General features: G+C 35.0%; 1 protein-coding gene across 3 annotated transcripts in view; it reads left to right on the forward strand.

Annotated features, from left to right (window-relative positions):
• Positions 1–27,778, forward strand: part of GRIK2 (glutamate ionotropic receptor kainate type subunit 2) — a 433,684-nt gene that overhangs the window by 199,493 nt on the left and 206,413 nt on the right. For all 3 annotated transcript variants that reach the window (XM_075747790.1, XM_075747789.1, XM_075747791.1), the window contains 2 exons: positions 25,814–25,957; positions 27,243–27,350. In XM_075747790.1, the coding sequence (XP_075603905.1) occupies positions 25,814–25,957; positions 27,243–27,350 (252 nt within the window). The remainder of the gene's footprint in view (positions 1–25,813; positions 25,958–27,242; positions 27,351–27,778) is intronic.

The following is a 27,778-nucleotide window of genomic DNA, read 5'->3' on the forward strand; positions in this document are numbered from 1 at the left end:
ATAAGTTGTCTGCCTCTTTACAAATGAGTGGCTGAGGCCTTCTGAGGAGGAGAGGCTTCCAGGCTTTGAATGCCTGTGCTATGGAGGTTCCACACTTCCTCCGATATTTAGGTCTTAAAATTTAAGAGTAGGATTTCTTTTTGTCCTGAGCAGTTGCTACTGGCTAGCTGAACTGGAATGCTGGCTAAGATGAATTGTGCTTTGAAATGTCTCTGTTTCTGTGTATTGCATCTAAAGTTGCATAAGGCATGTGGATTCCATTCAGAGGTCCAGGTGCCTACAAATTCAGTGTAATTATACTGAGTAGTAGAATAAATATCTTTTCCCATGTTTTCTAAAATTTTAGAAATTCAGAAAGTTGCTCGGCTCATCTTGAAAAAAGTATTTAAGAAGATCCAACGAATTAGTCACGTGGCATATCTAGAAAATTGAATCTATTCAATTCAAGAAGTATAAAATCTGACTTTCAACTTTGTCTAGAAACTGATGAAAATAAAAACGGAGGAAAGCAATTACATTAAAGAAATCTTATCTAATAACTTGAAGTTGATTGCCTGTGTATAAGCTTGGAAGATTTCTTATTTATTTCTTCATGATGCTCTCACTTATTTTGTTAGTACCGTTAATGAATTATAATGAAAAAAATCACAGTTAAGAGCAGCTGAGGTGGCTGCTTGTTACAGAACTTACAATATAGTAAAATCACAGTGATTTTTCAGTATACATTCAGAATATACAGCAAACGCAGAAGAAATAATAAGGTATTCACTCTTGAATCCTCACAGTGAATTGCAAAGTTGAGCATAACCGAATGAAAGCTAAAATCTGAAGGTAATTAAAACCTATTTTGCTTTATTTATGATTTGGCCAGGTGAGAGAAGCATTCTGTCTGAGAATGTAGCTATGATTTCTGCACTGAGTTTGAGCAGATAAAGTTCAATTCCTTTTTTCTCTTAATCCTGTGAGGGAATGGAAACATTTTGATATATGAAATATTCAGATGTTCAAGTTTTAGTGGAAAAAGCTTGCAAAGAGATTTTACAAAGTGAATGCAAGTAGAGAAGTTACAGCATGTACTAAACCCTCTAGCATAGCATCTCTGTTGTCTCTCATCTCTTTAACTTGCTTTCATATCAGCTTGCAACTTTTTGAACACCAAGCCTGTGTGACTAGATATTTGCAGGGTCTAAGAGGCAGTTTCCTTGGAGATTAGTCCTCAGGTGGATAGTTAGTGACCTTGGTTTGTGATGTTTAATGGAATTGGAATGCACTTTAAAAATGGTTCTCCTTTCTGACAACCCTTTATTAGCAGCCAGCAATTAAATGTATTAAGAGCCCTTGTTCACACTCTTTCAGCCACAGAACACTAAGGGATGTATATGTTATAATTACAATTATCCGTTCTCCTCATTGTCCTGCTGAGGAATGCAACTGTAATTCTGGCAGCCAGACTCCATAGTTGGCTTGCTGTCCTTGGACTGCAGATGTCTAATTGCAGGCAACCATTTCATTTCAAATGGCTCATTAAAGCAGAAGCCATTTAGCATTGCTAACATGGATCTGCATCCATGATTATGCATTTAATTAGAAAAGTGCAAGCTTTTTTCCTTTGTAATCTGGATTTACAAAATTTCTCCTATGTAATCTGTTTTGGAAGAACTTGAATGGTTTAATTTATTATCTTTTTTGCAGTGCTTAATATCTGTGAACTTGATAAACTAGCTATAACCACACTGTATGCATTTGTGTTTCACTAGTGATGCATGTTTGCATAGTTTATCCGGTTTGAATTTTCCTTAGTCTGAAAATCATTTATTCTGCCACTTTATTTGTACCTGTCGCTAAAACAAATTTAGGTATATAAGTATCTCTGTTGACCTCACCCTGAGAAGCTACGAGTAAAGCAGCGGGATTAGCTTAACGCTTCTGATCCTTTCTCATTTCTTTTAGCGTTATAGGTAAGAAAGGTTTCCAGTATAAGCAGGAAAAATAATCTCCTTGAGTCCTTTCTTCTTTTCTTGAGCTCTGTAGGTTATTTATTGTCCATTTGCGTGTGTGCATTGATATCACACTTTTTGCTTACCGTACCTGGGACCCATTTAAATTTCATTGTTGACAGAGTTCCTTCTCTATGGAAGGAACATATACATATGACTCTTTACTTTTCTAATCCTCAGTAGTTAACTGGTTTTGTAGTGTTTCAGTTCATAAGTGTAATCTGGGAGGTTTGCTGAGGTTTCCCCCCCCTCCTTTTTTCCATTGTGAAATATGAACTGCCAAATTTTTATATTTGGACAAACACATTTGCACTGTAAGAAGAGATAACAGACTCTCATTCTCACCACCTACCCCCACACTGGAAAAGTTTTTTTCTCTTGCACTTTACCTTTGTGCATTTTACGCAATCTGTTGTTCCCAAGATCTCTAGCATCTGTGAATCTGTACAGTATCCCTTTCCTGACACACTTACCTGTCGTATTTAAGTTTCTGTGTGCTCCTAGTGGCAAGTCCCTTCTAGGTAAGAGCGAGGGAGATGAGCTTAAGTAAACGTGAAAAAAAAAGTCAAAGGAAATAAGCTTCTATACAGGTACTAATTTCCAAATATTGCAAAAATTTTGCAACAGAATACTGTGCAGTGCTCTGAATTACAGGCCAGGACTGGGACAATGTGAACTGTTGTCTCCAGAATAGAGCAGGTCAGGACAGTAAAACACATCTAAGAAATGTGAAAAAGCTTCTTTCTGTCATACTTTGGGTGGTGCAAGGAATATGAAAGAGTTTACAGCTGATGAGGCAATGTATATGCTAAGGCTGGGAAATACTACCTTCTGTCTAACTCCTGTTAAAAATGAAAATGATTATAAGCGAAGGTAGGATTTATCAATGGGCTTTGCATCTTCATTTTTAGAAATCTAATTAGTTTCCTCTTTTCTTAAGCTATGATGTCCTGCATCTTCTTTCTGTTTTGCATAGTCTTGAAGTAAACAGGAAAACACAAAGTTTTTGAGGCAAAAAATGTTAGTTTAGCTTCTACTACTTAAATTACAGTAAAAAGCACAGATCTGGTTTCTGTTCTGTCTGGTTTATTACAATGAACATGAAATGTTTTATTTATTACCCAAGTACATTAGATAAACACCAAATGGGACATCTCCTGTACCCTTTCCCAGCTCTCTCAGTAAAAAGTAGACAGGATTAATAAAACTAGTACTGTGTTCAACTCCTACTTGTTCACAGTAGTATCTTTGGAATATTGCTTGATCTGTGGGTTTTGTTTGTACATCTGAAATCACCCTTTAAAAGAAGCAACACATATTTTCAACTGTCACGGTTTAACCCCAGCCAGTAACTGAGCATCACGCAGCCACTCGCTTACCCCTCTCTCCCCCCCCACCAGGGGACTGGGAGGAGAATGGAAAAAACCCAGCAACTCATGGGTTGAGATAAAAACAATTTAATAGGATAACAAAGGAAGATGATGATGATAATAATAATAATAACAAGAAAAAATAATAATAGTAATATTTTATATATGTATATTTAAAAAACCCCAAGTGATGCACAAATGTGATTGCTCACCACATGCAGAAGGGAAGGAAAAAACTCGATGTCAGTCTGTTTCTGAACAGTGATTCCGCCTCTCGGCTAGCTTCCCCAGTTATATCTGGAGTGAATATCCCTTTGGCCGGAGTGGGTCAGCTGTCCTGGCTGTGCTCTCCCAGCTTCTTGTGGACCTGACTTAGCGTAGACACTACAACTAGCTAGCAACAACTAAAACCATCAGTGTGTTATCAATGCTATTCTCATCCTAAATCCAAAACACAGCACTACACCAACTACTAGAAAGAAAATTAACTCTATCTCAGCTGAAACCAGGACATCAACCCTTTTCGAAATGGAGGACCTGCTGCAAAGTAGCTAGAGAGCAATTTTCTCAGCAGAGGCAGAAATCCAGATTTGTGGATCACCACAGCTGTGAACCATCCTGTCTAACTTTTAAAATGAGTACAGTATTATCCAACGAAACAGTTTGCTTCCTTGGAGTTAACTGTGTGGATCAGAGCTTATTGTAATTATACAATGAAGTTTGATTTCTGTCACAGAAATTACAGAGTATTGTTCCCATTCAGATCTTAGGTTTTAAAGTTTGAAGTGTTTGAAGTTTTTCAAGAGAGTCTTACTCTCAAAGTAGGGTATGCAAAGTAGGCTAAATATCTAGGCTCCCTCTGAACTCAGGATAGCCAGACGAATCACTATTTTCAATTCATGGCTTTCCTGGTAGTTTTTAGATAAATTTACCTAAAGTAATGAATTTTATCTCAAATGTTTTTTAAGACTTATTTTTTTGTGATGAATCAGGTGTGGTTTTGTGGTTTTTTTTTGTTGTTGTTGTTTTGTTTTGTTTTTTTTTAAGTTCTGTAAAGCTGCAGTTCACCAGGATCAAATGGTTTAAAAGGCAGTATATTTGGAAAATATTCATAGACAAAGCCACATGTGTATTATGTACATTGAAATAATAGCTCTGAAATCTTCAGAAATGTGTGTCTTAAGAGGTGTTCAGTCTTTAAGAGGTTTTTCCATATATTTACTGCTCTCTAAGGGCAATTTGGTGATTCAGTTTTCTTTTTCTCTCATTTTTAAGAATGTAAAACAGCTTGGAAAAACAGTTTCTCAGAAGGTCTCTTGTGCTAGTCATAGGCAAGAAGAATAGACTGGAGTCTCAGCATACACTGCCTCCTTTAGCAGCACTGATTAGATAGTATCTCAGTTAGTTTGCCTCTTGAAAGATACTTTCACTTCATATTTTTTGCTTAATGTTAATCTTTAAAGAAAAAAAAAGAGCAGTGCACAACTGTCAGTTTTAGTGAGTTGAATTTGTTTGAGCAAGATAACAGTTCCCAGAGGAATGTGAGCATGTGGTAGAGTGCTTTACAATCTTGCTTTGCGTCTCAGAGAGCTTTCTTGACTTGGCCTTGCCGCTGCTGTTTATTTCCCTGAGGAATGTCTGCGAGAGGAACTGTATTTGTCTCTGAAGTACAGAATTGTTTCCTGGGTTTATTTTTCCCACCTTTTATTTTTCAAGCAAAAGTCTGCTTTCCAAATTCTTTCTGTTGTGTTAATACTATACACTGCTTAGTGGATTGTGGCAGAGGTGGTGGCTTTCTCAGAATATTAATATATAGCTAGTTAGGCAGGTCTAGTCTATCCAAGGAGAATCCAGTGATGATATTTTACCAGTGTTCCAATCTGATAATTTTGTTCAGATTTTAAGAAACTGAAGCAATGTTAAATGCTTGTTTTGTTTACTTTGTAAAGAAAAAGTAATTAACTGCACTTGCTTCTGAAATTTAAGCTAAATGTATTTAAGTTGCATAGGCAATTTTTACCATTTTCAGGGAAAGTTAGTAGAGAAAAGCATTTTGTGATGAAGAGGTGCACGTGGATATACTGTCCAAGGTCTAAGCTAAGAATGTTGATGGAAAACATATAAAACTGACTGCTCTATCTAGGTCAGCCACTCTTTTCAAGATTGCTCTGCAACTAGAAACAGGCTAATGAGAGATATTCTGTATCCCTTTAATGTTTCTCTAATTTATCCTCAGCAATACTGTATTTTTTCCGACATCTCTTGTACAGTGGCATTAAAATGAAACGTGTGTTTTTCTCTTGCTTCTGATGCACTGGCATCTTGTAGACTTACCATTCTTATAAAACCAAGTAATTTCATGATTATTCCATGTTAAATGAGAATGATCATGTATAGCTGCTTTGTTATTAGTTACAAATAAAATGTTATCTCTGGCAGTGGAGCTATGACTGAAGAGGTTTTTAAACCACTCTAGAATGTATGTAGATTTTAATCAGTCTTCATTAGTGTACTTGTCAATTTATTTACTACAGATTGTTTCTTTTTTTCTCTCATTTTCCTGAAAAGGTGGAAGTGGAACAAATCAGATTACAAGGTTATACATATCATTGAAATTAATCCATCTAATCTTTCAAGCATCAATTATACAATTTTGCAGCTATTCACATTTTTCCTTGAGTGTTTTTTAATGGAAATTTCCTCTTTCTTAAAGGGCCACTTCCCTTATGCATGAGTAACCCTAATATGACTAGCTCTATGCACAAAACAAGTAGCATTTTTTTTTTCTTTTGGTTTGAAGTAATCTTCTTTTACCTCATTGTCATCTTTTTTTTAGATAGAAATGCAAATGTTCTTCTAAGAGGCAAACTGGATTTGTGTCTGTTTGAGCTCCATTTCCTCATTCCCAGGCTCTTGCTGGGGACCCTGAGAGCAGTCAACTCACCAATCTACAGTGTAGGGATGAACAGGGTTAACAATTTTCTCCCAGAATGGGAAGCAAAGTTTCTCATGTATAAGATGAATTATCCTCTCAGGGTATCTAGACTAAACCTTTTCTCTTGCATTTCTGTTAAGAGCTTGTCTTTTACAAATTTTTAAGTCTTCTTACTGAAAGATTTGCACTGTGTCTGGTTTTTTTCTAGTATTTGACATAGAGGAAATGTGACATGACACTGTAGGGCCTAATGCATTTTCATTTTGGGTGTTAATGATGGCCATCAATCTAAGATTTGTATTTATTTTTGAAATGGAATACATGTTGATGATTTCCACTGCTATTTTCTGGTTCTCTGACTTCCATTTTCTGTCTTTGTATTTCTTTGGTAACTGATAGCAGGCTTGTGGCTGTGATATCCTACTGCCTATTGATTTAAGGACTTTTTAATTGAAAACTATTCAGCAAACATGGTTTTCAATTTACTGTTTTGCCCAACTATGTTTAGGTGCCAGGGGCTCATTTGCAGCAGTTGATGTTTAAACATTTAAAAGTAAAGCTGCATGTCATCTAGGTATACTTCAGTAATACGCAGGGTTTTCACCAAGGACTTGTCATACATCTTACATAGCCTGCAGGCTAAAAGTGTGTGTCTGTGCATTTGTGTCTGCATGTGTAACCACAGGAAAGGAAAAAGGCAAAGAATCAATGATCTCAAAATTAATTAAAATCAGGAAGACTTTCCCCCTGCTGACAGGATATTTAAGATGAAAATAATTAAATGAGCTATTGTGGCAAATGCAATATCGATTGCTCACCAAGAGCAGCTCCTTGAAGACTTAGATGAAGATTGATAACTGTTTTTTAACAGTTAGAGCCAAAGGCAACCATTCTCATCTTCAGTTTTTGTGCCTGTGTGCAGTCTGACAAATGGCTTTCAACACAACCCTCTATTGACCACTATAAAAACCTATTATCTACCATAAATAAATGGCATATATATGCTGCTTGTCCCCTCTTCTTCATATCTGTATAGTTGAAAATGCTTCATTTATGATTTTTCAGTTCCTCATACTTTAAAAGTAGTAGCTGACATCTTTTCAGGGCAGAAAGATTTCTTTTTGTTTGTTTGTTTCAGGTCAGAGGTGGATTTTTTTCTTTCTTTGTGTAAACAGGGTCAGGAATTGCACCCTAGAATTAGAGATGAAGTGAAGATAAGGTTAATATTTTCAGAAAAATAATGAAATGGAATAAACTTGAAGATGGCACCAGATTTTCTCAAGTGATCACTGAACTTCAGCTACAATACGGCTACAACAGCAAGTTAAGAAGCCCAGTGGGGGCAGCCCTATAAAGCAAAGCTGTTGGTGTCAAAACCCTGACTATTCTTATTTCACACTATTCTATTTTCAGCTATTTTGCTTCAGACTCTCTCTAGTCAAAGGACAAAGCCAATTAGCAGACGGAGCACAAAGTTCAGCCCTAGATGACACCTTGCAGTGAATTTTGTCTTAAAAGAGCCTAGTCCATGCACTAAGGGACTGCTTCATGATGTGAATGAGAACACTGGTATGTGGTAACAATCAAGAGAGTCACTTCAAAAGCTTGCTGCTGATCAAAAATAAAATCTATGGCAGACATTTCAGAGTAATGGAGCCTTGCAAAATTATTGTGAGAACAAATCTTAATGAAAGGAAAATGAGTGGACAAGTGTTTTTGTCTCGGTGAGGGACTAAACTAAAAACTGACATAGAAAATGCCATAGACAGAAAGAGAAGTAAATAATATAGGCTTAATACTTGTTTAAAATATCAAAACAAGCCTGTTAAAGCATTTGCCTTTGAATCACATTAATTTATCTAAATGTTTATGGAAGCAGACTCTTCGTAGAAACACACTTGCAAGAGGAAAACGGTTCCACATCACCTAGAAAGTAAGCGGTTCTTTGCAAAACATAGTAAGTGATGAGAATTGAGAAGTGCTTAACAAGTGCTTCCTACCTATGCTTTGGCAGTGTTGTCCCGCTGATGGCTCTGGCATCAAAGTCAGCTGTTCCTGTGTCATTGTTTGTGGTGAGGTAGAGCTCTGTAAGGTGAGATTCCTCAGGTACTGCACTGTATGGATAGACCGGTTCTTCTCAGATCTTTCAAGATGAAGGGCTCACACAGAAATAATTCTCTGCAGAAATTATTTTCTTCCATTTCTTTCTTTCTGATGAATCTGCAAATAGTTGTACCTTTTTTGGAAATTAAAGGCTTCTTGTGATTTTTATAACTGGATATTTTTTGTTCCATTTTTAATTAAATATTAGATAAGAAATTATAAAGAAATCATCTGCTAAGGAATTTGAGAGACTGAGATATCTACCATTTGAGCTTTAGATTACTGAGACCTTCCCTGTTTTCTTAAAATATGAGATGAAATAGATAATAATCTTAAAATGAAGAAACTACTGTCTTGTAGACCTCATTTGTATGCTGCCTGCTTCCTTGAACCATTTATGACCATTCAGGAAAGGTTTTCCTAAACAACCATGACATTTCCTGCACACTGTGATATCTCAACTTTCTTCATCAAGGGCAAAATTTAACACCATGGATTAACTACCTCAGGAGAAAAAATGTTCCCTCAACGAATGTGTATCATTTCATTGGCCATGAAAGTTTGTCTAGGAAATAATAGACAAAGAAATTAAGATGATAAATTGTAAACCTGATGATTGAATTTATTTCTTTTCAGGATCCTTTGCAAAACAATCAGTTTCATTAAGACCATAACATTAAGCATCTAGGTTAAATATGATCCTTTGTGATTTTAATTTCATGACATGATATTTTGAGTTTGTTCAATTTCTGGGGGGCATAAAGTATTATAATTTTTTACTGTAATTTTTCCATACCTGATCAATAATCACTTCCACTTAGTTTTAGAAAGAGGACTGGTGCACTCTTTTATATTACTAAGAGAGGGCTAAACCATGACAGTTCTAAATATAGCCTTAGAATCATAGAATCATAGAATCACAGAATGGTTTGGGTTAGAAGGGACCTTAAAGATCATCTAGTTCCAACTCCCCTGCCATGGGCAGGAACACCCTCCACTAGACCAGGTTGCCCAAAGCCCCATCCAACCTGGCCTTGAACACTTCCAGGGATGGGGCCTCCACAACCTCTCTGGGCAACCCGTGCCAGTGCATCACCACTCTAACTGTAAAATTTTCTTTTAATTTTTTAGAGTTTTGTCACACTGTAGTGACACAGTTGAATATTTTCTGAGCAGATATATATATAATAATATATATACATAATATGTAGAGCATGTTTTGTTTGTTAGATAGGTATTTTCCAATAGAAACATCTGCATGCTCTACTATGTATAACAGACAGAACAAATTATTTCCTTATAACTATCCAAAGCAGCAGTTACTCTTAATACCTCACGAAAATAATTTCTTTAAAATATCAACATACAGTATAGAGCCATAAATTATAAAAGTATCATCATAAACTCTTACCAAAATCCATCTTTTGATAATAATAAGATTTAGTTTTCCATTTTTAAGTTGTCTCTTGATAAAACTCCTCTTACCACACTATTTGGCAGAAGCCACACTTTGGAAGAAGCCAACAGGTAATAAAAACTAAGGGACTTTGCCTATTATTGCCTTGTAAAGAAACCTGTCATTGCTTTGAATTCTGCTATATCTACATTCTGGGGGTTTTTTTTCAGCTCAATCTAATAAATATGGAGCTTCTTTGGGCTGATTTAGACAAGTGAGAGCACATAAGACTGGCTTGGTGCAAGTGAGGATGCCTCTAAAGGATAGTGCACTGTGTTGTGCTATAGCTAAACTGAGAAACAATTTCAGAATCAGAATACACAGAAATGACCTGAGTGATAGCAGCAAACTGAAAACTTGTACACTTTAAACTATTAACACTAATTTTTGATCATACTTTCTCTGAAGATGTAAGAAAGAATAGAATTCTGAGAAATTTTCATGCAGGTGCAGATGAATACTTGTACTTTTATGGTCTTTACAGAAAAGGGATTATGTGAATGGTCCTTTTGCTGTTCTCTCTTAGAACTCTCAGAAACTGTACTGAAGTGTCAAAGAAAGTCTCAAGACCTGGAATAATTGATGAGGCTTGTCACATTTGTACCTATTTATTTTTCCTTCTTGTTTATCTGTCAAAGCCCATTTGGCTAGTAGAGCTGTTTGTGAGTATGAATGAGAAAACTAGAAATCCTTGTGCTACTGAGGTTAAAGCAGAATATACTTGTATATTCCCTCTATTTTCTTCCTCTCCTCCCTTCTTTCTTCCCTATGCAGTCTGCATTTTCAGATATGGAGAACCTTCTGAAATATAAGGGATTAACATCTTTAAAAATAAGATAAATGGTATGAAAATTATGTTTTTAAATCTTGCAAAAGCATAGCTAAGAGGTATTTGTACACTTCAGGAAAAATAAATCCTCATCAGATTAGTCAGAGATATGCAAAAAAATTGTTAAAACTTCTGCCTCAGCTTGGATGCATTTTTATTTTTAAATGTAAATTTAAATGTAGTGCAGAAATTTGACTGTTATCCTGACGGATGGAGTCCTGATAGAGTATTGAAAAAGCTGGAAGTATATTCAGTTTTCAATTCCTATTTTTGGTTTAGTAATTGTGATAATTATATACTATCAGTTCGCTTTATGATATAAATATCCTTCTGAAAGTGAACTATGTTTAGAGAGAGAGAGAAAAAGTTCCAAAATTTTGGAAAAGGATCACTGGGTGAATTTGGATTTTGTATATTGCTATAAATTTCATTGAACATACCAAGATTCATATATACAGCCAAAAAAATCTATTGCTATGAAGATGGTGGTGGGTTCTTATAATGACCAAAACATAGCTATGCCTGACATGATAGCAAAATTATTTTGAGTTGTTCTTATTAGTAAGCTTGTATTTCTTCTAGCACTGAATTACTACAAGTGACTTCTAAGTTTTCGTATACATTAAAAACACCCATATAATTTTTCTTTATCCTTATTTTGTTTATCTGTCTATTTTCTTTATACTTTGAACTTCTGTGTGCTTTATTATTTAAAGATTTCCAAGTACCTAAAACTTCAATTAAGCTTTCAGTGTCAAGGTACGTCTCAGCATTAAACATTGAGTTTCCCACTAAAAGCTATTCAGCTTTTTCTGTAAAATCACAATTTGAAGCTGTAGTTAAATTAGGTAAATTTCTATGGGCTAATATATTAGAATAATAGACAATCTAAGATGACTGGTTTCATGAGAGGATTTTTAGTAGATAACCTGGAAGAGTAGTGACACAAATCAGGAAACAGCTTCACGATCATTGAATAAATTGACTTAGTATAAACAAATTTTAATAAAACCAAAATGTGTCTAATGCAGATATGCCTGAATGTATTCAATTCTGTGTCTGCTCTGATGGGGAAGCTGGAGTGAATTTACAAGGATCTGATTATTAGAACTAGCATCACAACATGATAAAAAGTTTATTCTGAAAGCAAACCCTAATTAATGGAGAACTTTACTGAAACAAAAAGTAATTATACAGTGAAATTCAGTTGGTGGAGGCACAATTGCAAAGAAAAGAAAATGTAATGTTACAAGGTCACTTTGCTTTTTGGTAATCTGTCTAGGCTAGAACCTGCATATAACAGATGAGTTGATTAAGGATTGTACAAAAATAACAAAAACCACTGAGAATTTAAAAATGGATATGCTTCCAAAACGAAACAAAAACCCAACCCAACCCAACCCAAACCCACAAACACAAACTCATAAAATATCTACTTTCTAGGTTTAAACAAAATATTTATTTTTCTAAATCATAGGCCAGTGGTCTCTTTTAATACCTTTTGCTTTGGGTATTACTGATTTTAAAGTGGTGTTAATCCAAAAGAAAAAAAAAATATTTATTTATAACAGATTCATAGGATATAACTTAATAAAGGAATTATAGAAGACTGATATAAAGCAGAATTATGTTTTGAAACAAACATATACTCTTTTATGCGCTAATTATGCTGTACACTGCTTAACAAGTTGTTTTCTCCTGCAAACATGAATTTTGCAAGGCTGCACATGTAATCATGTTTTTTGCTGAGGATATTAAAATCTGTGACATTAGCTCTTTCTAAGGGAACTGTAATGCAAATGGAGCTTGGTGAAAGCAGGAGAAGGTGATTTATTATGAATACTCACAACTGTTTTGTCTCTGCATTTCAAAGTCATAAATTTACATTTATTTTTTTCATTTTATTTAAAAATTTGAAAGTATGAAAGCTCTTAAATCCTCAAACATTGTGAAACTTTTACAGGGTAAAAAAATAGAATACATAGAGATTCATTCTTTGAAATTTTTTTTCTCAATTTTTGATCAGATTTGCATTTAATTTCTGGATTATTTTAACTTTTTGTCTCTCTAGTTGTTTGTGTTATGAGGTGTACTTTCTTGTTGCACATGGGAGCACAGAGGTGTTCAATATTTATGCTTAGTAGGATCTTTCTGTAATTACTTATGAAGTGCTTATGCAGAAGGACTTCTCATGTGGTCTGATAAGTCTTGAATACCGAGCTAATATAATAGTAGCAGGCAGCTTTTTATTATGGATGTGGTTGATGGAGTTGCAGTGATCACAATCATTGATTTTTGAACAGGAGAACAGATGAAAGGAAATAGACTACCAAAGACCAAATAATGACCCATTGTTCCTGGTAATAAGGTTTTTGCTATCTTTCTTTAAGGTATATAAAAAAGCGTGATGGGGTTTTTATTGCAAAAAATATTATAGCGCGTACCATAATTTATAAATTTCAGAAGGAAGGTTGAGAAAGTACTTAACAATAACTTTCACCTGAAATTTTTACATTTGTTGTTAAGGATATATAGAAACATAACATCATAACACATCTTTCCTAATTGTTTATTAGAAGCACAATTCTTCAAGTACTTATGCAGTCAGACAGCATTTGTTATTGCAAGCAGTACACTGAAAGCCATTTGCTGCTTGGATTAGTAGAGTTTATGACATGATGGGAAATTTACAGGGCCTTATGAAATCACACTTCATGTGGTCTTGTTAGCCAGAAAATATAAAATGGAAGAAAATAAATTTCTGTAAAATATCATAACGAAACTATTTTTTTGGCCTTATTTTTTTTCATAGAGTTAACAGTGTTTATTCCAGATGAGTGTACATGACCACATAAGCTGAATTATTTATACTGGGAAGTTTTTATTCTTTCATAAAATCATAGAATAGAATCTTTAAGGTTGGAAAAGACCTCTAAGATCATCAAGTCCAACTGTCGACCCAACACCACCATGTCTACTAAACCATGTCCCGAAGTGCCACATCTACGTTTTTTGAACACCTCCAGGGATGGTGACTCCACCACCCCTCTGGGCAGCCTGTTCGAGTGCCTGACCACTCTTTCGGTGAAGAAATTTTTCCTAATATCTAATCTAAACCTCCCCTGACGCAACTTGAGGCCATTTCCTCTTCTCCTTTTGCTAGTTATTTGAGAGAAAAGACCCACACCCACCTGGCTACAACCTCCCTTGAGGTAGTTGTACAGAGCAATAAGGTCTCCCCTCAGCCTCCTCTTCTCCAGGCTAAACAATCCCAGTTCCCTCAGCCGCTGCTCATAAGACTTGTGCTCCAGTCCCTTGACCAACTTTGTTGCCCTTCTCTGGACATGCTCCAGCACCTCAGTGTCCTTCTCGCATTGAGGTGCCCAAACCTGAACACAGTATTCGAGGTGCAGTCTCACCAGAGCCCAGTACAGGGGCACAATCACATCCCTACTCCAGCTGACCACGCTATTCCTGATACAAGCCAGGATGCTTTGTATGATTGGAAAGAAGTAAACCACCCTGAACACCCGTACAGGGTAGAAACAGATAACTTGTCCAATAAATCGTTAATTTAAAAATAAGTGAGGATGAGGAGCTGATCAGAAAGTTCAGGAAATCAATCACAGCTTAAGTTTACATCGGAATAGCAAACCTTGTGTAGAGAGACTGGCTTTGAAACCAGACTGTCATCCAATCAAATTTTAACATTGAAGAAAAAAGATACATTTCTAAATATTCTCAGACTTATTCTACTTATTCCCTTAACTGAAAAATGTCCCTCATACTTAAGATTTAGGCTTTTACTCCACAAGAATGACCAGGTGTCTTTGTCAGAAAACATAGTCAAAATTTTCCTATGCACTCCAGGGTATATTCTAAATCTTTAGCATTTTATTTGCTAAAATTATATTCAGATCCTGAATCAAAGGTCAAGCAGATGAAAGAAATACTGCTGTTCTTATTTCAGAAAAACCTGTGTTAAATCTACTTGCTAACTACATCTCCTGTGTCAATTGCTGGCAAAAATCTCAAGTTGCCTGAAAATTTCACCTCCAGTAAGTTACAATCAAGATGCAATAAGTGACAACTCACCTAACTAATTTTCAGATGCTTTGAGGTACTTAACACCATAAATATTCTATCAAATTATATAATTATCTGAGATTGTTTTGTGAGATAAAAAAGTTCTACCACTTCAAACTTTTACACTGGGAAATATGTTTTTATTCTGTCAATAAAAATCGCCTATCCTTTCCTATGATGTAATGACAATGTAATGGCAAGAAATGTGGCAACAGCATCACTATCCTTTGGAGTGCTTTGCCTGTTCTCTTGTTCTCTCGACATTTTCTCAAAATTTGTAATTGTTTCATGTTCCACTTGCCATTTCTCTGAGAATTTGAGATCAAATTATGAGGCATTGATGCAAAAGAGGCGAATCTTTTCCTTTCTATGTAGGGCAAAATTGCACTTTTTCTAAAATAATTACCTGGCCTATCAAAAAATTTTTCTTCTTTTTATAAATTAAAAAAAAATAAATTGCTTGTTAGTTTTAAGCCCTTTTTCAATAATATAAGAAATAATTTGCTTTGTTCAGATGTTGGGGAAAATAATTTGCATTTGTTTTGTCTCTACTTAAAATCACATACACATCTCCATAAACAAAGATCTTGTTTAAAATTCATTAGGCAACTAAATGTTAAAAAATAATCTAAGCAACTATGCCTTAATGTGATTATTATTCAGCTGAAATGCTAGCATATTTTTTTTGTAAAGAGTTTATAATAACAAGTTCTTTGATTTTTAAAGTTAGATGAACATTGTTTATAGCTTGCTGATGCTCATATCTTGTTTCCAGATAGAATGCATTTTTGGGGGTGAAAACAAAATCTCTACTGTTTGCTTAATTGCACCTCAGGGTGGAGTTGAGAATGTGTCAAGAAGTAAGAAAACACTAGCTTTAATAAGCATACAATGCAATTTAACAGTTCATAAAACAGTAAAATTTAATCCCAGGCTGAGAGATTTATTAAATCTCACTCAGCAAAATGGTTTTGTGGGATGTGTTAGCAAGTGAGAATTAAGTGAAATGATTTCAGGGGCAATAGATTTTATTACCTGAGGAGGGGAGGAACTAGTTTTGCAAGCCGTTTCTTCTTAATTTCATTCACTCATTATAATTGCCTTGAGTAGGAGAGCTTTCTGTGAGTAGTAGTAGCATGTTGGGTCTCTGGAATTTGTGTGCATGCTACTACATTTGTCAGGCATCATCTAACTGAACTATCTACTGTTGGTGGTCTTGTGCAGCAGTTCTTTTAATGATTGTTAAAGATTTTTAAATCTAATACAACTTAAGCCTCTATTTGTTTGTAAGATAAAATTACTCCTATATTTTTTGTTTGTTTGTTTTGTCATTTTTGCATCCATGCTTATTCTTCTGTGCTCTTTAGCTTTCCTTTCTTCACTGGTTTCTGTTCCCCTCAACTTTTGTTCTCAGTTTTTGTTTTCATAGGCTACAGAAATTGTGTTCTTTCAGTCTCTTTTCTAATAATTCTGCCAGATAGAGGATTCAAAATTCTGCTTTATTCTTCCAGGCAGTTGTTACATCTAAGTGAGATAGTATGCTGACTATCACCTGCTTATGTCCTACTTATTTAAGTGTTAACATATCATTCAACTGTCGAAATTTTTTTTTTTTAAAGTGAATGTCTTCCAATACTTTTATTCCTGCAGCCTCGTACGTCAAACTTGAAAACACTGCTCAGAGTCCAAGTGTGCCCACAACTATCTTGCTTAATGCTACACTAATATCCTTGTTACTATGAGTTGCTGAAAGGACTTTCCTTCCATTATTGCTGCCCAAATTGTGTTCAAACTGCAACACAAATTTCTATGGGGTGCATAATCCCATAGACATATGGGATACTCAAGAGAATGTTTTAGTGAGCTTGGCTAGATTTGTCATATTTTGGATTGATAAATGCTTTTTTGTTCCCTTATTGCCTTAAAATCATTCTTAATCTGAGGTAGGTTAAGATAATATAAAAGTATTTGCATTTATGCTTTCCAATACATTTGGAAATACTTAAGAAAAGATAAGATATACCTGCTCTACTTACGTAAGGTTAACTTGGAAAGGTTTTTCTGTCTATCTGCCTGCCCAGAACTTTTGCTTTATTGGTTTGCTGTAGAATTTAACACAATCCTGCCTGGAATTTCTGTACACCTTATGTCTTGAGTCACGTTCATTAGAGAAAACTATTTCTTGATATGGAACAGTACGGGGAAATTTAGCTTTTACAGCTAATCTCTTGTCTAATTCTTCCTGAATGTCCCGAAGGACCTTTTCTCCTGAATCTAGTTTACAATATGTAGTGTAAACCTCATTATTGAAAGCTATGTTTCATCAATCTGTATATTCATAACTATATGGAATTAAAAAAAGGATGGAGGGCAATACTTATTATTTGCTTTTGAGTGAGGATAGGTATGATGACCATCACTTTGTGGTTGTAAAATGAGTATGGCATCACATGATTTACCCTTCTATCTTTTTTTACGTATACTGTAAGACACTGTATTATTTTACTGCAGTAGAAAACTGTATTTAAAAAAAATACTTTAATCTCAGAGTACATAAAGGAGTAGTAAAGGTATTCAATTTTTTCTGCAGTATGTATGTGCAGAGAAAGATACTGTATTCTCGTGCCTCTTACAGACCAATGTGGTCCTAAATAGTTCATATTATTGAACATACTTATAATATATTTCCTTTGGACTGTTCTTTAGGCTTCATTTCTCGACATATATTTTGTTATGGGATTAAACATAAACCCTTTTATACTTGTCTCTGTTCAATCTAAACTTCTGCCCGTTTCATATATGTGACAAATTCAACCTATTCTATATTTTGTTATGCATATGACTGGAACCTTGTGGAAGTTCCTAAACATGAACATTCTTCACTTTGTTATTATAATAACTTGTTATAGAAAATTATCTCTCACATATATATAAAATACAGAAAATGACGTAAAATCTTAGGAACTGCATTTCAAACACAGATTGGAAGCAATGAAATATATGTCTGTCCCATTAATCACAGACTGTAATTGCCACAAATAAAATAACAGTAGATATATCCATGCAGTTATGTAATTCTCCTAGTAGCCTTTCTGAGAAATCATTTCTGAAAATGGGAAAATATTCGAGATTATAGTGACAAAAATTCAAGATTATAGTGACTGCACAGGCCATGACTAGTTAGATGTTCCTCTTCATCTTCTTATCCAACCGTTCTTTGCTTAACATTATTAGACCTGAAAAAGTTAAAGAAAAATTACTTTCTTCAGTATTAATCTATTGTTCTTGACCTCCTTGGAAAATAACTTTGTAGTGCAGATTTGAAACTACCTGTAGTTTGGAGGTAGCTGATATAGGATATGTGGTGAATCAAGCTTCAAGTAGTGTAATGTTAGCACTATTGACACCACACAATATGAGAATTTGGGGGAAAAAAATTCTTATGTTACCAGTTATTCTGTTTTGTGGGTTAAAATCACATTGTCCTAACATAATTCAAGATCTGGCCTATCGAATTTTCTGTCCAGGCAATAATAGAATCTACAATAAAGAAACTACAGATTTTTATAAGTAAATCTTAGCTTATTTTTATATGTACACTATCACAGTTTGTGTAATTCATATCCAGTAATTTTTAAAGGCAGCTTTGTCATTTTCTGTCAAACAGGACAGTTTTTAAGGAAAGTAATTCTGTTAGTAATGAGAGCTCTTCTGCACTGTAGGTGGTCATCCCTTCCTGACTTCTGAGCGTTGTCAGACTTTTCTCACATCTTTGTTCTTATCTGTTTTTCCTGAGTTGCTTAAAAGAAAGGAAGTGGAGTCAGCTTCTATGATAAACTCAGTCTTCAAAGGAAAATAATAATAATAACAACAACAACAACCACCACCACCACCACCACCACCTGCACAGAGGACTATTTCAGTTCACTGTGCTCACAATGGAAATAATCTAGAAAATAAAACTAATATGGGAAAAAATGAAAGGCATGTGGTGGGGAAATCGGAAGAACAAAAAATTGAAGTGTTTTGTTTGTTTATGTAATATGCCATTTATTCAAGGTTTTGTGGTTAACGATTATGTATTGTATGTTAAATTATCAGTGAGGATAACTGGGAGAAAAATAAGTAATTATCAAAGGAGAAGTACTGCTTATCAGGCTAAGGAGATTGATTATGGGACATTTTTGAGTGCTTTGAAATTAATAAGTATGTCATTTTAAGTCCTTATTGTGCAGTGCATCCTAAATAATGTTATTTCTCCCTAAAAGGGTTATGCTGGGGAGGGAGGAGATTTGACTACGCTGTCCTGTTCACTGTACCTCCAGTATCCACTACTTGCTCAGGCTGTCAAATCAAAGAAACAGAGCTGCTGTTCTTACCCTTCTAATTGTACTATGTCATCTCTGTCCCTCATAAAGCTGACTAGAAATAGTCTGGATATATTCGGAGTTAAAAACCCCCTACACAAACCAACAACTTGACTTTACATCCAGCGTTCTATCTAAGGCATTACTGTTGTGCAAGAAATAAAATACGATTTATAAGGGCCAATGGAAAATTCAGTCCTTTGGACTATGCCCTGCCTCGTGTACTTATGGTCCTTTTGCTAAATGGGAATGTAACATTCTCATCATGTTCTAAACTCTCACAAGAACAGGTACCGTAAATACAAGCTCAGCAGGAGAATCTTGTTGCAGTATGAAATGGTCATGTTAACACTGTTAAACCAGTGGCCACAGTCGGTCTGAACTAGGTTTATTTTAGAAGATACCGTGGTCAGAGATAGCTGTCTGTGTAGCTAATGGAAATTCAGTAACAAATGATACTGTATGATGAGATAAGTTTCAGAATGCATTAAAGACTCCACATGAATTGCTTTTAACATGTTCACAGATTTTCAAGGATTTGTTATTAAAAAAAAAGAAGTGGAAAGTGTTCTTTCACTTTTAAGCATTTTTCTGGATACTTTTGTCATGGTCACCTAGGAAACATGCAGATATACATTTGCAAGCATTTACATTCAGTTTCATTTCATTTTTGATGCATCTAATAAAGTCACACTTGAAAAGAATTTAAGCCTCATTTTAATTAATGCACAAATTTTTTCAGAATACATTACCATCAGACACTAGGCAAAACCCTCTGAACAGTTTGGCCTTTTAAATGTAGTTAGACTTATTTCACAAGGGCAAAATTAGACTGACTAGAGACAGGAAGACAGAGTTAATCTTGAATAGAATAATGAGCTGCATATGAAAAATATAAGCTATTCTTCTTAATGTAGTAGTACTTACTCAGATAATATGCAGGTAAAGACAGCATAAGAACTAAAAAGTAGAAAAGTATATACATACTTTACTGATTAATAGAAAAAGCTTGGCTCATGCAATGCAGTATTTCAAGTGAACTGTACAGTGTCCTCCCCTGAAATTTTTAGTAAGTCGATTCAGTTTCACACAGAAATGACTAGAGAATCAGCATACTACATTTCAAGATATTTTTTTTACTACAGTTTTGTTTTGCATGGAATATTTTGTTTGTTAAAGAACTGTTTAACAAAAATAAGAATTTTAGGAAAATATTTGTCTTTGCATAAAAAATTAAATATTTAATTTACGATGTATTTGTAACCTGATACTAATGACAGTAGTGACTGGTAAATGCAGATACAGCTCTCCACCTTGTGATAGGACAGGTCCTGTCAACTGAGTCATAGAATATGACACTATTGCATTTTTCTTTCTCATTGGCTTTGTCTTTGATGAAGAAATACATTTTGACATCTTTTCTGAAAGAAAAGATCTTTTCTTTTCTTTCTTTCAGAGTTAAAGGGATATTAACTTGCTTTTCCTGGACATGAATGAATAAAATCAAGTTCACACGCACAATACAGAGCAGTATAAACAAGTATCTATCATACTTGCAAGGAGGTTGTCTTTAATAATATCTTACATTTACCGTAGAAACATTCTGCAAATGGTTAAGCAGTCTAATCCTCATAAAGGTAATCCTTATATTGTTTGGGGGATAATTTAGTTAGCTAATTAAACTTTTTTTTTTAAACAAACAAACAAACAAACAAACAAAACAACCACCAAAACTCTTCCTTGGCCCTCTTTGACTCCTTTTCTGTGGAAAAAGTTCCCCACAGTCACTGAAAAAACTGGCAGAGTAAAGAGGGAAATTATGAGATCTTATATGTCACAGATTTGTAAATACAAGAATCTTCTGGTCTAGGGAAAATAAACTACTAATTTTGCAAATAACTCATTTTTGTCTGGGATCCACACTGGATCAAATACTAAAGAACAAAAAGTGTATTTATTAAGCTTCTTTTTTCCATAGACTTGCTTCTTATGTCACTCAATGTAGAAAATTTCTTCATGTTTTCAAGCACTTCACAGAGCACCTTTTACGTAGAAGACCATATTTCTTCCTAGACTTTTATTAGTATTAAATTTAATTAAGGGGCAAAACCAATCCCATTAGTTTAATTTAACATTTAATTGAAAACCTGAGGGCTTTTTCCTGCTTTCAAGCTGTTTTTAATCATCTGTATTTGAGTAATTGAAAGTTCTTCTAGATAATGCTATGTAACAGTTCCTTTTTTTTTTTTTTAATTGTAGATTATAGAGGACTACAATTTGTTATAGTAAAAGCTGAAATATTATTTTTTCTGTTTGAGAAGTGTACTATTTCTGATCTAGCTCATGAAGAAACAGAATTAGCCTAACAATCCTTCATTTTTAATTAATGTTAAACTTGATTGTTTGATAAAAATGTTTTCTAAAAATAAAGCACATATTTTTTGTGATTTAGAGCTAATTCTGGAACACTGAGATATGAACCAGAGAGGACTGGTTTATTGATACCTGAAATCCTTGTATGATTTGATGGAGGTAAATGGAAATGTCATACAAAAACACTGCTGTGCAACTAAGGTGCACATACAAGTCATGATTTTATGTCATTAATGTGGAATCTGCAATTTTTTTAACCCTTAAGAGTTAATTAGGCACAGGTATTCCAAAAGCAGTGTATTTGTTGAGTCAGCTATCAAAGAACAATGAACTCTTATGTACTGTAAGTCTGAAGGTGGTTATGAAGACCACGATTCCTCTGTTCTGTTAGGCTTGCTTAGATTTTATCTGTCTGTCAGAGTGTGAGCCTTCTCTTTCACTTTTTTGGAAGGTCTTTAGACACAGACGTAGATCTCAGGTTGCAGCTGTACCGCATAAACAGTCCATTTAGTTTCAAATTTTTCAGCGGATTCTTGTCTAACCTACCACCATGCTGAAGGTCATTAAAAATCATACCTTTTGCATGTCATAAGGGCAAAAAAACTTGGCAGAGCAGCAGTTTGTCAGTTCCATTACATGGGGAAGATTTCTTAGCTGAGAAACAGGCTATAGTGGGCTGCTTCTTCATCAGGTTCACCGCTGTAGGTTAGAAATCAGTAAAAATCACTACCCTGCCAACCTTCTGCCCCAGCTCCAAGCCCCAAAAACTCAAACCCACCCTACAATACTGATTAACCAGGACAAGCAAGTGTGTGACAAAAATCGCAGCATATATCTACTAGAGCTTATCACATGCCTTTGAAATCTTTGGGTGCAGTAGGGGACAGAAGAAAAAGACCACCTCTTACTCTGAAGATCCCTGGGGAGAAATAATAGACTCTTTCTCTAATAATAGAGAGGACTTGTTTTCTACCTTCTTTATACTGAGTCTAGCTCCACCAGAGCCCTTTCACAGTGAGATTGCATGCAATTTGTTAGACAGTATTTAGCAAGTAATTTAGCAGGACTCAAAAGTGATTACACAGAAACACATGTAAAATATAGAGGCAAACACAACACCCACAGTAAGACAGGAGGTAAAGGAATGCCAGAACGGTATTGAGAACAAGTGTTTAGTATCCAACTGAGTTTGGGATAAAAATCAAACACAGATTGGTACTTTTTCTCTATTTGATATATATTGTGACTGAAATCACGTCTCTGATTAAGCTGTTACCTCTGAGTGCTAAAAGCTTTCTTGTTACTTGGCAGAGTCAACTGAAAAAAACAGACTTGTGGTCACAGACATCTGTCACCTGACATCTTAATCACCTAACTCAATCTCATTCTATTTCAGTTTGATGAAAAATTTTGTAGCTTCTGCAGTTGTAGTAATTTTTTTCTTTTGTAGTTGTAGAAATACAAATGACAGTATCATGAGCAATATTTTAGATGAGTTTATCTGTATCCAAGCAAGTCACCATAAATACTAAGTAGGATTGTGAAAACAAAAAAAGCCCCACAAGCTATGGTTTAGAAACTGTACCAAGATATATTTGTGAAATACATATATAATACATAATAATTCTTAAGAGAGTTATACAAGCCAACTAAAACAGTACTAATCTCATTTTTCAGTAAGATTATTTTCCTGTATTATGTGTGCTTCAGTGAATGGAAACATTGTGACCAGGTTTCTATCTGAAATTCAAGAACCATTGCTTCTCCTGAAGTTTCTACCTCTTCTTCCTTCCAGACCGATGATTTCTGTTTAGATGGTAACATAAAGAATCCTAAAAATTTCACTAGTGACATTTCCTCCCTGGTCCCAAACAGTCTCTTGCTGAAACCTGCAGCACTTTCTATATCACAAACCATAGTTCCAAAAGTGTGATTTGAGGAAGAGAAAGCGGTATGGACAAAGGGCAGTGAGACATAAAGCTTAGCAAGCCTAATGAACGAGGGTGGAGAGTGTGGCCAACAGTTATCAATTCCTACTGTCTCCCAGAGAAAAGGTAAAGTGACCAAACAAGAGGAGAGCCCAACCTGCAAATTCAAGTATACGCTTTATATCTTTTTCTGAGGTCTGCGTTGTTTATTTCTTTTCCAGTAAAATCGATTACACCCGGTGAGATGAGTGCAATATTGAATCACTAAACCAATATATTTTTGAGTATATGGTTCTATCTGTCTTTATTCAGTACAAATATTTAAGCCTTTAATATTCCTATACAAGGTGGATTGTGGAATCTCATCCTATGTAAATAAGGAATTTATCTTGTAGCATCTAAAAATCAAATATGGCACTCAGCTTCTAGCCAGTGATTAGTTTATGTTGTGTGCATTTAAAAGAAGTACATTCTGATTTAGATTTATTTCCAGTGAAGCAATATTCATCAGTCAGATATGAAGAATATTATCGGAATTTGAATTACTTCTGAAACTGCAATTTTTTTTTAATGCTTCCACTGGAGTTGACTGTCTTGTCATCCTACAGATTTCCAGCTCAGTGGCTTATAGAATTTGACAAAAAGCCATGTTGTTCTGCATCTGGCATAATGTCCATTTGATTCCTGCTGATGAGTCTTATCAGTTCTGTGTCCAAATTTATATCTAATTAATCAGTTAATGCTGTTTTTTGAACTTAAAGTTGCTTCTTAATGGGCTGCTTTTGCTAAAGTTTCACAGCAATTTCAATTTTCCTTCATTGATGCTAAGACTACAGTTTTAGAAGTAAAGCTGATTAAAAAAAAGTAAAGTTTGCATTTCTGAGCCAGATTAATGTGTTGTACTTATTGTATAGTTTATTTAAAACACTGTTGTCTAGACTCTAACTACTGCCAAGTACTGCTTCTAGAATATTAAGCTTTGTATGACGCTTACTCAGCATGTCATTCCAACTTTTTGGTGTTTCGCTGCCTCCTTGTCAAATATCAGTTTGCCTTAAAAGCACTTTAATGCCTTGAAGATAATGAACAATTTGGCAGCAAAAATATTTTCTGACTGATTTGGAGCCCCTGCGTAAACTACTTGGCATCTGAGATCATTGAAACCTATTATACTTGCTATTTTAAAATTAGGATTTATTTCTGTTTGAATTTTGAAATCTCTCCTTGGGAGAGCCATTTAAACGTAAACATATATTTTCCCCTTTAACAGTAGCTTATGGGCTATAATGGTAGAGCTTTTTTGCATTTTTATGTTTAGTTTTATTGTAAAGAGCCTTGGGATGAATTTGCATGAAAGGCACTATATAAGCTCATTTTGTATTGCATTGTATTGTATTGTGACAAGTGCAATAATCTCCAGGTTTCCTATCCATTAAAGAACTAATTTCACAGCTCACTAATTATGTGAATGAGAAGGGGAAATAGGTCCTTTTTCTCTAAGGTATGCTGAGCAGATGGCATAGCATTCATTCCCACCAGCTGAATCTAAGGTCCTCCCTTGCTTTTGGTTCCAAGGCTTGCCTCTGTTTATCAAATAGAACAGGAGAGAGATGTCAGTTTCTTGTACAGCACGACTGGGTACTGAGAGTCTGTCTCTGTCCTTTGCTAATACAACATTAGCACATACCAGCTCTAAACAGCCTGTTTATTTAGGGTGGGACATGAAAACCATTAAAATGAATGTGCATTTTAATGTAAATGTAATATGCCTCTGATTTATAGAAGATACCGGTTAGAGCTGTCCTAGGGATTTAAACTGACACCCATAAAAAGTTATTAATGAATCAGTTGAGTACCTTAGGGACTGTATCTAGCCTGTAATTTCAAACCAGAAAAATATTATTTCCTTAGCCTGTGCACTCTCCTAGGTAAGGTTCCTTCCTAGGTAAGGTTCCTTCCTAGGTAAGGTTTTGCTATCTTGCTAATCTTTTTTTCCTTTCACCTCACTCATGGAAATAACTGACTCGACTCAAACATGCATACAGTGATTTACATAGCCCCTGAATGCACTGCTTTTTTAAAAGTAATATGACTTATCAGAGATACCAGTATTCTCCTGTGATCCTCAAAAGTTGGTATTTGGGCCCTTATTTCAACATTAAAAGGAAAAAAGCTGAAACTGAAGGTCCTAACACATCTTAGGTAGGACTCGGCAATAAGGCTGCATTTTACAGTGCTACACAAGCAATTGGACAATTTTCTCCCTCTAATATAACAAGCACTGCAAATTTTTTGTTTCCTTCTCTCAGTGCTGGGCTGTCACATGTTTTTGTTCTGTGTTCATTGTTCTGATTTCATTCTAATTTCAGACGGACGCAGCGCTAATGTATGATGCAGTTCATGTGGTGTCAGTGGCTGTCCAGCAGTTCCCACAGATGACTGTCAGTTCACTCCAGTGTAACCGCCACAAGCCGTGGCGCTTTGGGACACGTTTTATGAGTCTCATTAAGGAGGTAAGTTACTAATAAAGTATCCTGCTTTATTACTTTCCTTTCTTCCAACTCCCATTTTCTTTTGTTCCCACTCTACTTGAATTCTGCCTTTTTTTTTTTTTTTCCCTTCAGTAGTTGGTAATCTCCCAGCTTGTTATGTGTAGAGTTTAGCAGGGAAGAGAGCATTTTTATTTGAAAGCAGGTTTTCCTGAGGTATTGATTGGAACAAAAAAACATAAAAGGGTGAAATAACTGCATTCAAAAAAACCTTTTGTTTGTAGATAATTGGGAAGGAGGGACGGTTGGAACATTTGTCACATAAATACCCAAACCCCTGAAATCCCAAACCATAGACTGACTGAAAAATTCAGCAACTAAATATTGGCGTAAGTTCAAAGGGAACAAGAATGAAGTTTACTCTCTGGGGTTTTTTTTGTTTGTTTGTTTGGTTGGTTGGTTTTTTTCTATGTTGAATTAATATATGTGGCCTTGTTCTCCTAGTAGCTGTTTAGATACCGGTAGATAATGATTTAAAGTAAAGCTGGGAGATTTAAGGTGCTAAAAGTGAACACTGTATAGTATGCAAGTCTCTTGTACTGTAAGAAGCTCCTAATACAGTATTTCTCATTCTAGATATGCAAAGTAATATGATAAAGAGAACTATTTGCAATGGAATATAAGCCTGTTTTTAATACTGGTTCCTTTTAGGATGATAATTTTGTTTAATACATTCCCTCCTCTATTTGAGTATAATTTTAGAACTAGGTAGACTTTAAGTTGTAAAAAAAATGAAGATATTGCACTTTATTAAAAGTAAGGAATCGGCTCTGGAAGACTGGCTCACTGAGCTAAATTTTTGCTGTCTCAGTGTGGTTTCAGGGGACTCAGCATCTTGCAAAAGTAAGCCTTTATTTAAAATTTCCTGACAGAAGAATGAAATCCAGTGTTAATGAAAGAGATTGAGGCTTGGGGGAGGAGGGGTCATGTAGGGAAGCAAAAGGGGAAATGCGTACATGAATGGTGGAGGAATGAAAACAATACAACCTTTTATCTCATTTAGTAAGAAGAGTCTATTGGCTAACATGGAAAGTTGTTTAAAAAATTGTCTGTGAAGACTGAAGAGAGGTTAATTTAATTAGCAAAAAATGAATACAAAATATTTTTTAAAAAAATCAGCCACAAGGTAAATTATTTAGATAGAATGAATAATTAATGTTCCCATTTTGGCAGAAGTAAAATTTGTTCTTTTTGGGTAAAAAAAGGAAGAGGTATTTATTTATAGAAATTGTTTTTTCTTTCTTCATAGGCCCACTGGGAAGGCCTCACAGGCAGGATAACTTTCAACAAAACCAATGGCTTAAGGACAGATTTTGATTTAGATGTTATCAGCCTCAAGGAAGAAGGTCTTGAAAAGGTGTGTAAGATGTTTACCTCGAAAGTGATGGGAAACAAAACAAAAACCTACCCCCTAAATACAGTAGCATTTTCAACAACATTTCCTGTGTTACATAACCAAATATACCTGTTCTCAACTTGATATCTGGTTTCAAAGTCTTCTAGTAAAAACTGCTATCTTGATGTCTGACAGTTAGTGACCTCTTAACTGTGTGATTCTAGTCACATTCTTAGATTCAAGAGGACTGGGGAAGAGTGAACAGCTGGACCTGGAGTCATGCATTAACATACTTTGTCTCAAATCTATATTGAGTTTAGTTTTAGTTGTGATTCCAGTCCCATTGACTATCCTCATGTATGAACCTGTGGGTATGTGCATTTCTATTTTCTTTACATCTAACTAATTCAGGAAAAATTACGTCAAATAGAATGAAATAAAATAGCTTC

This window comes from Balearica regulorum, chromosome 3 (genome assembly GCF_011004875.1).
Source record: "Balearica regulorum gibbericeps isolate bBalReg1 chromosome 3, bBalReg1.pri, whole genome shotgun sequence".
Classification (NCBI taxonomy): domain Eukaryota; kingdom Metazoa; phylum Chordata; class Aves; order Gruiformes; family Gruidae; genus Balearica; species Balearica regulorum.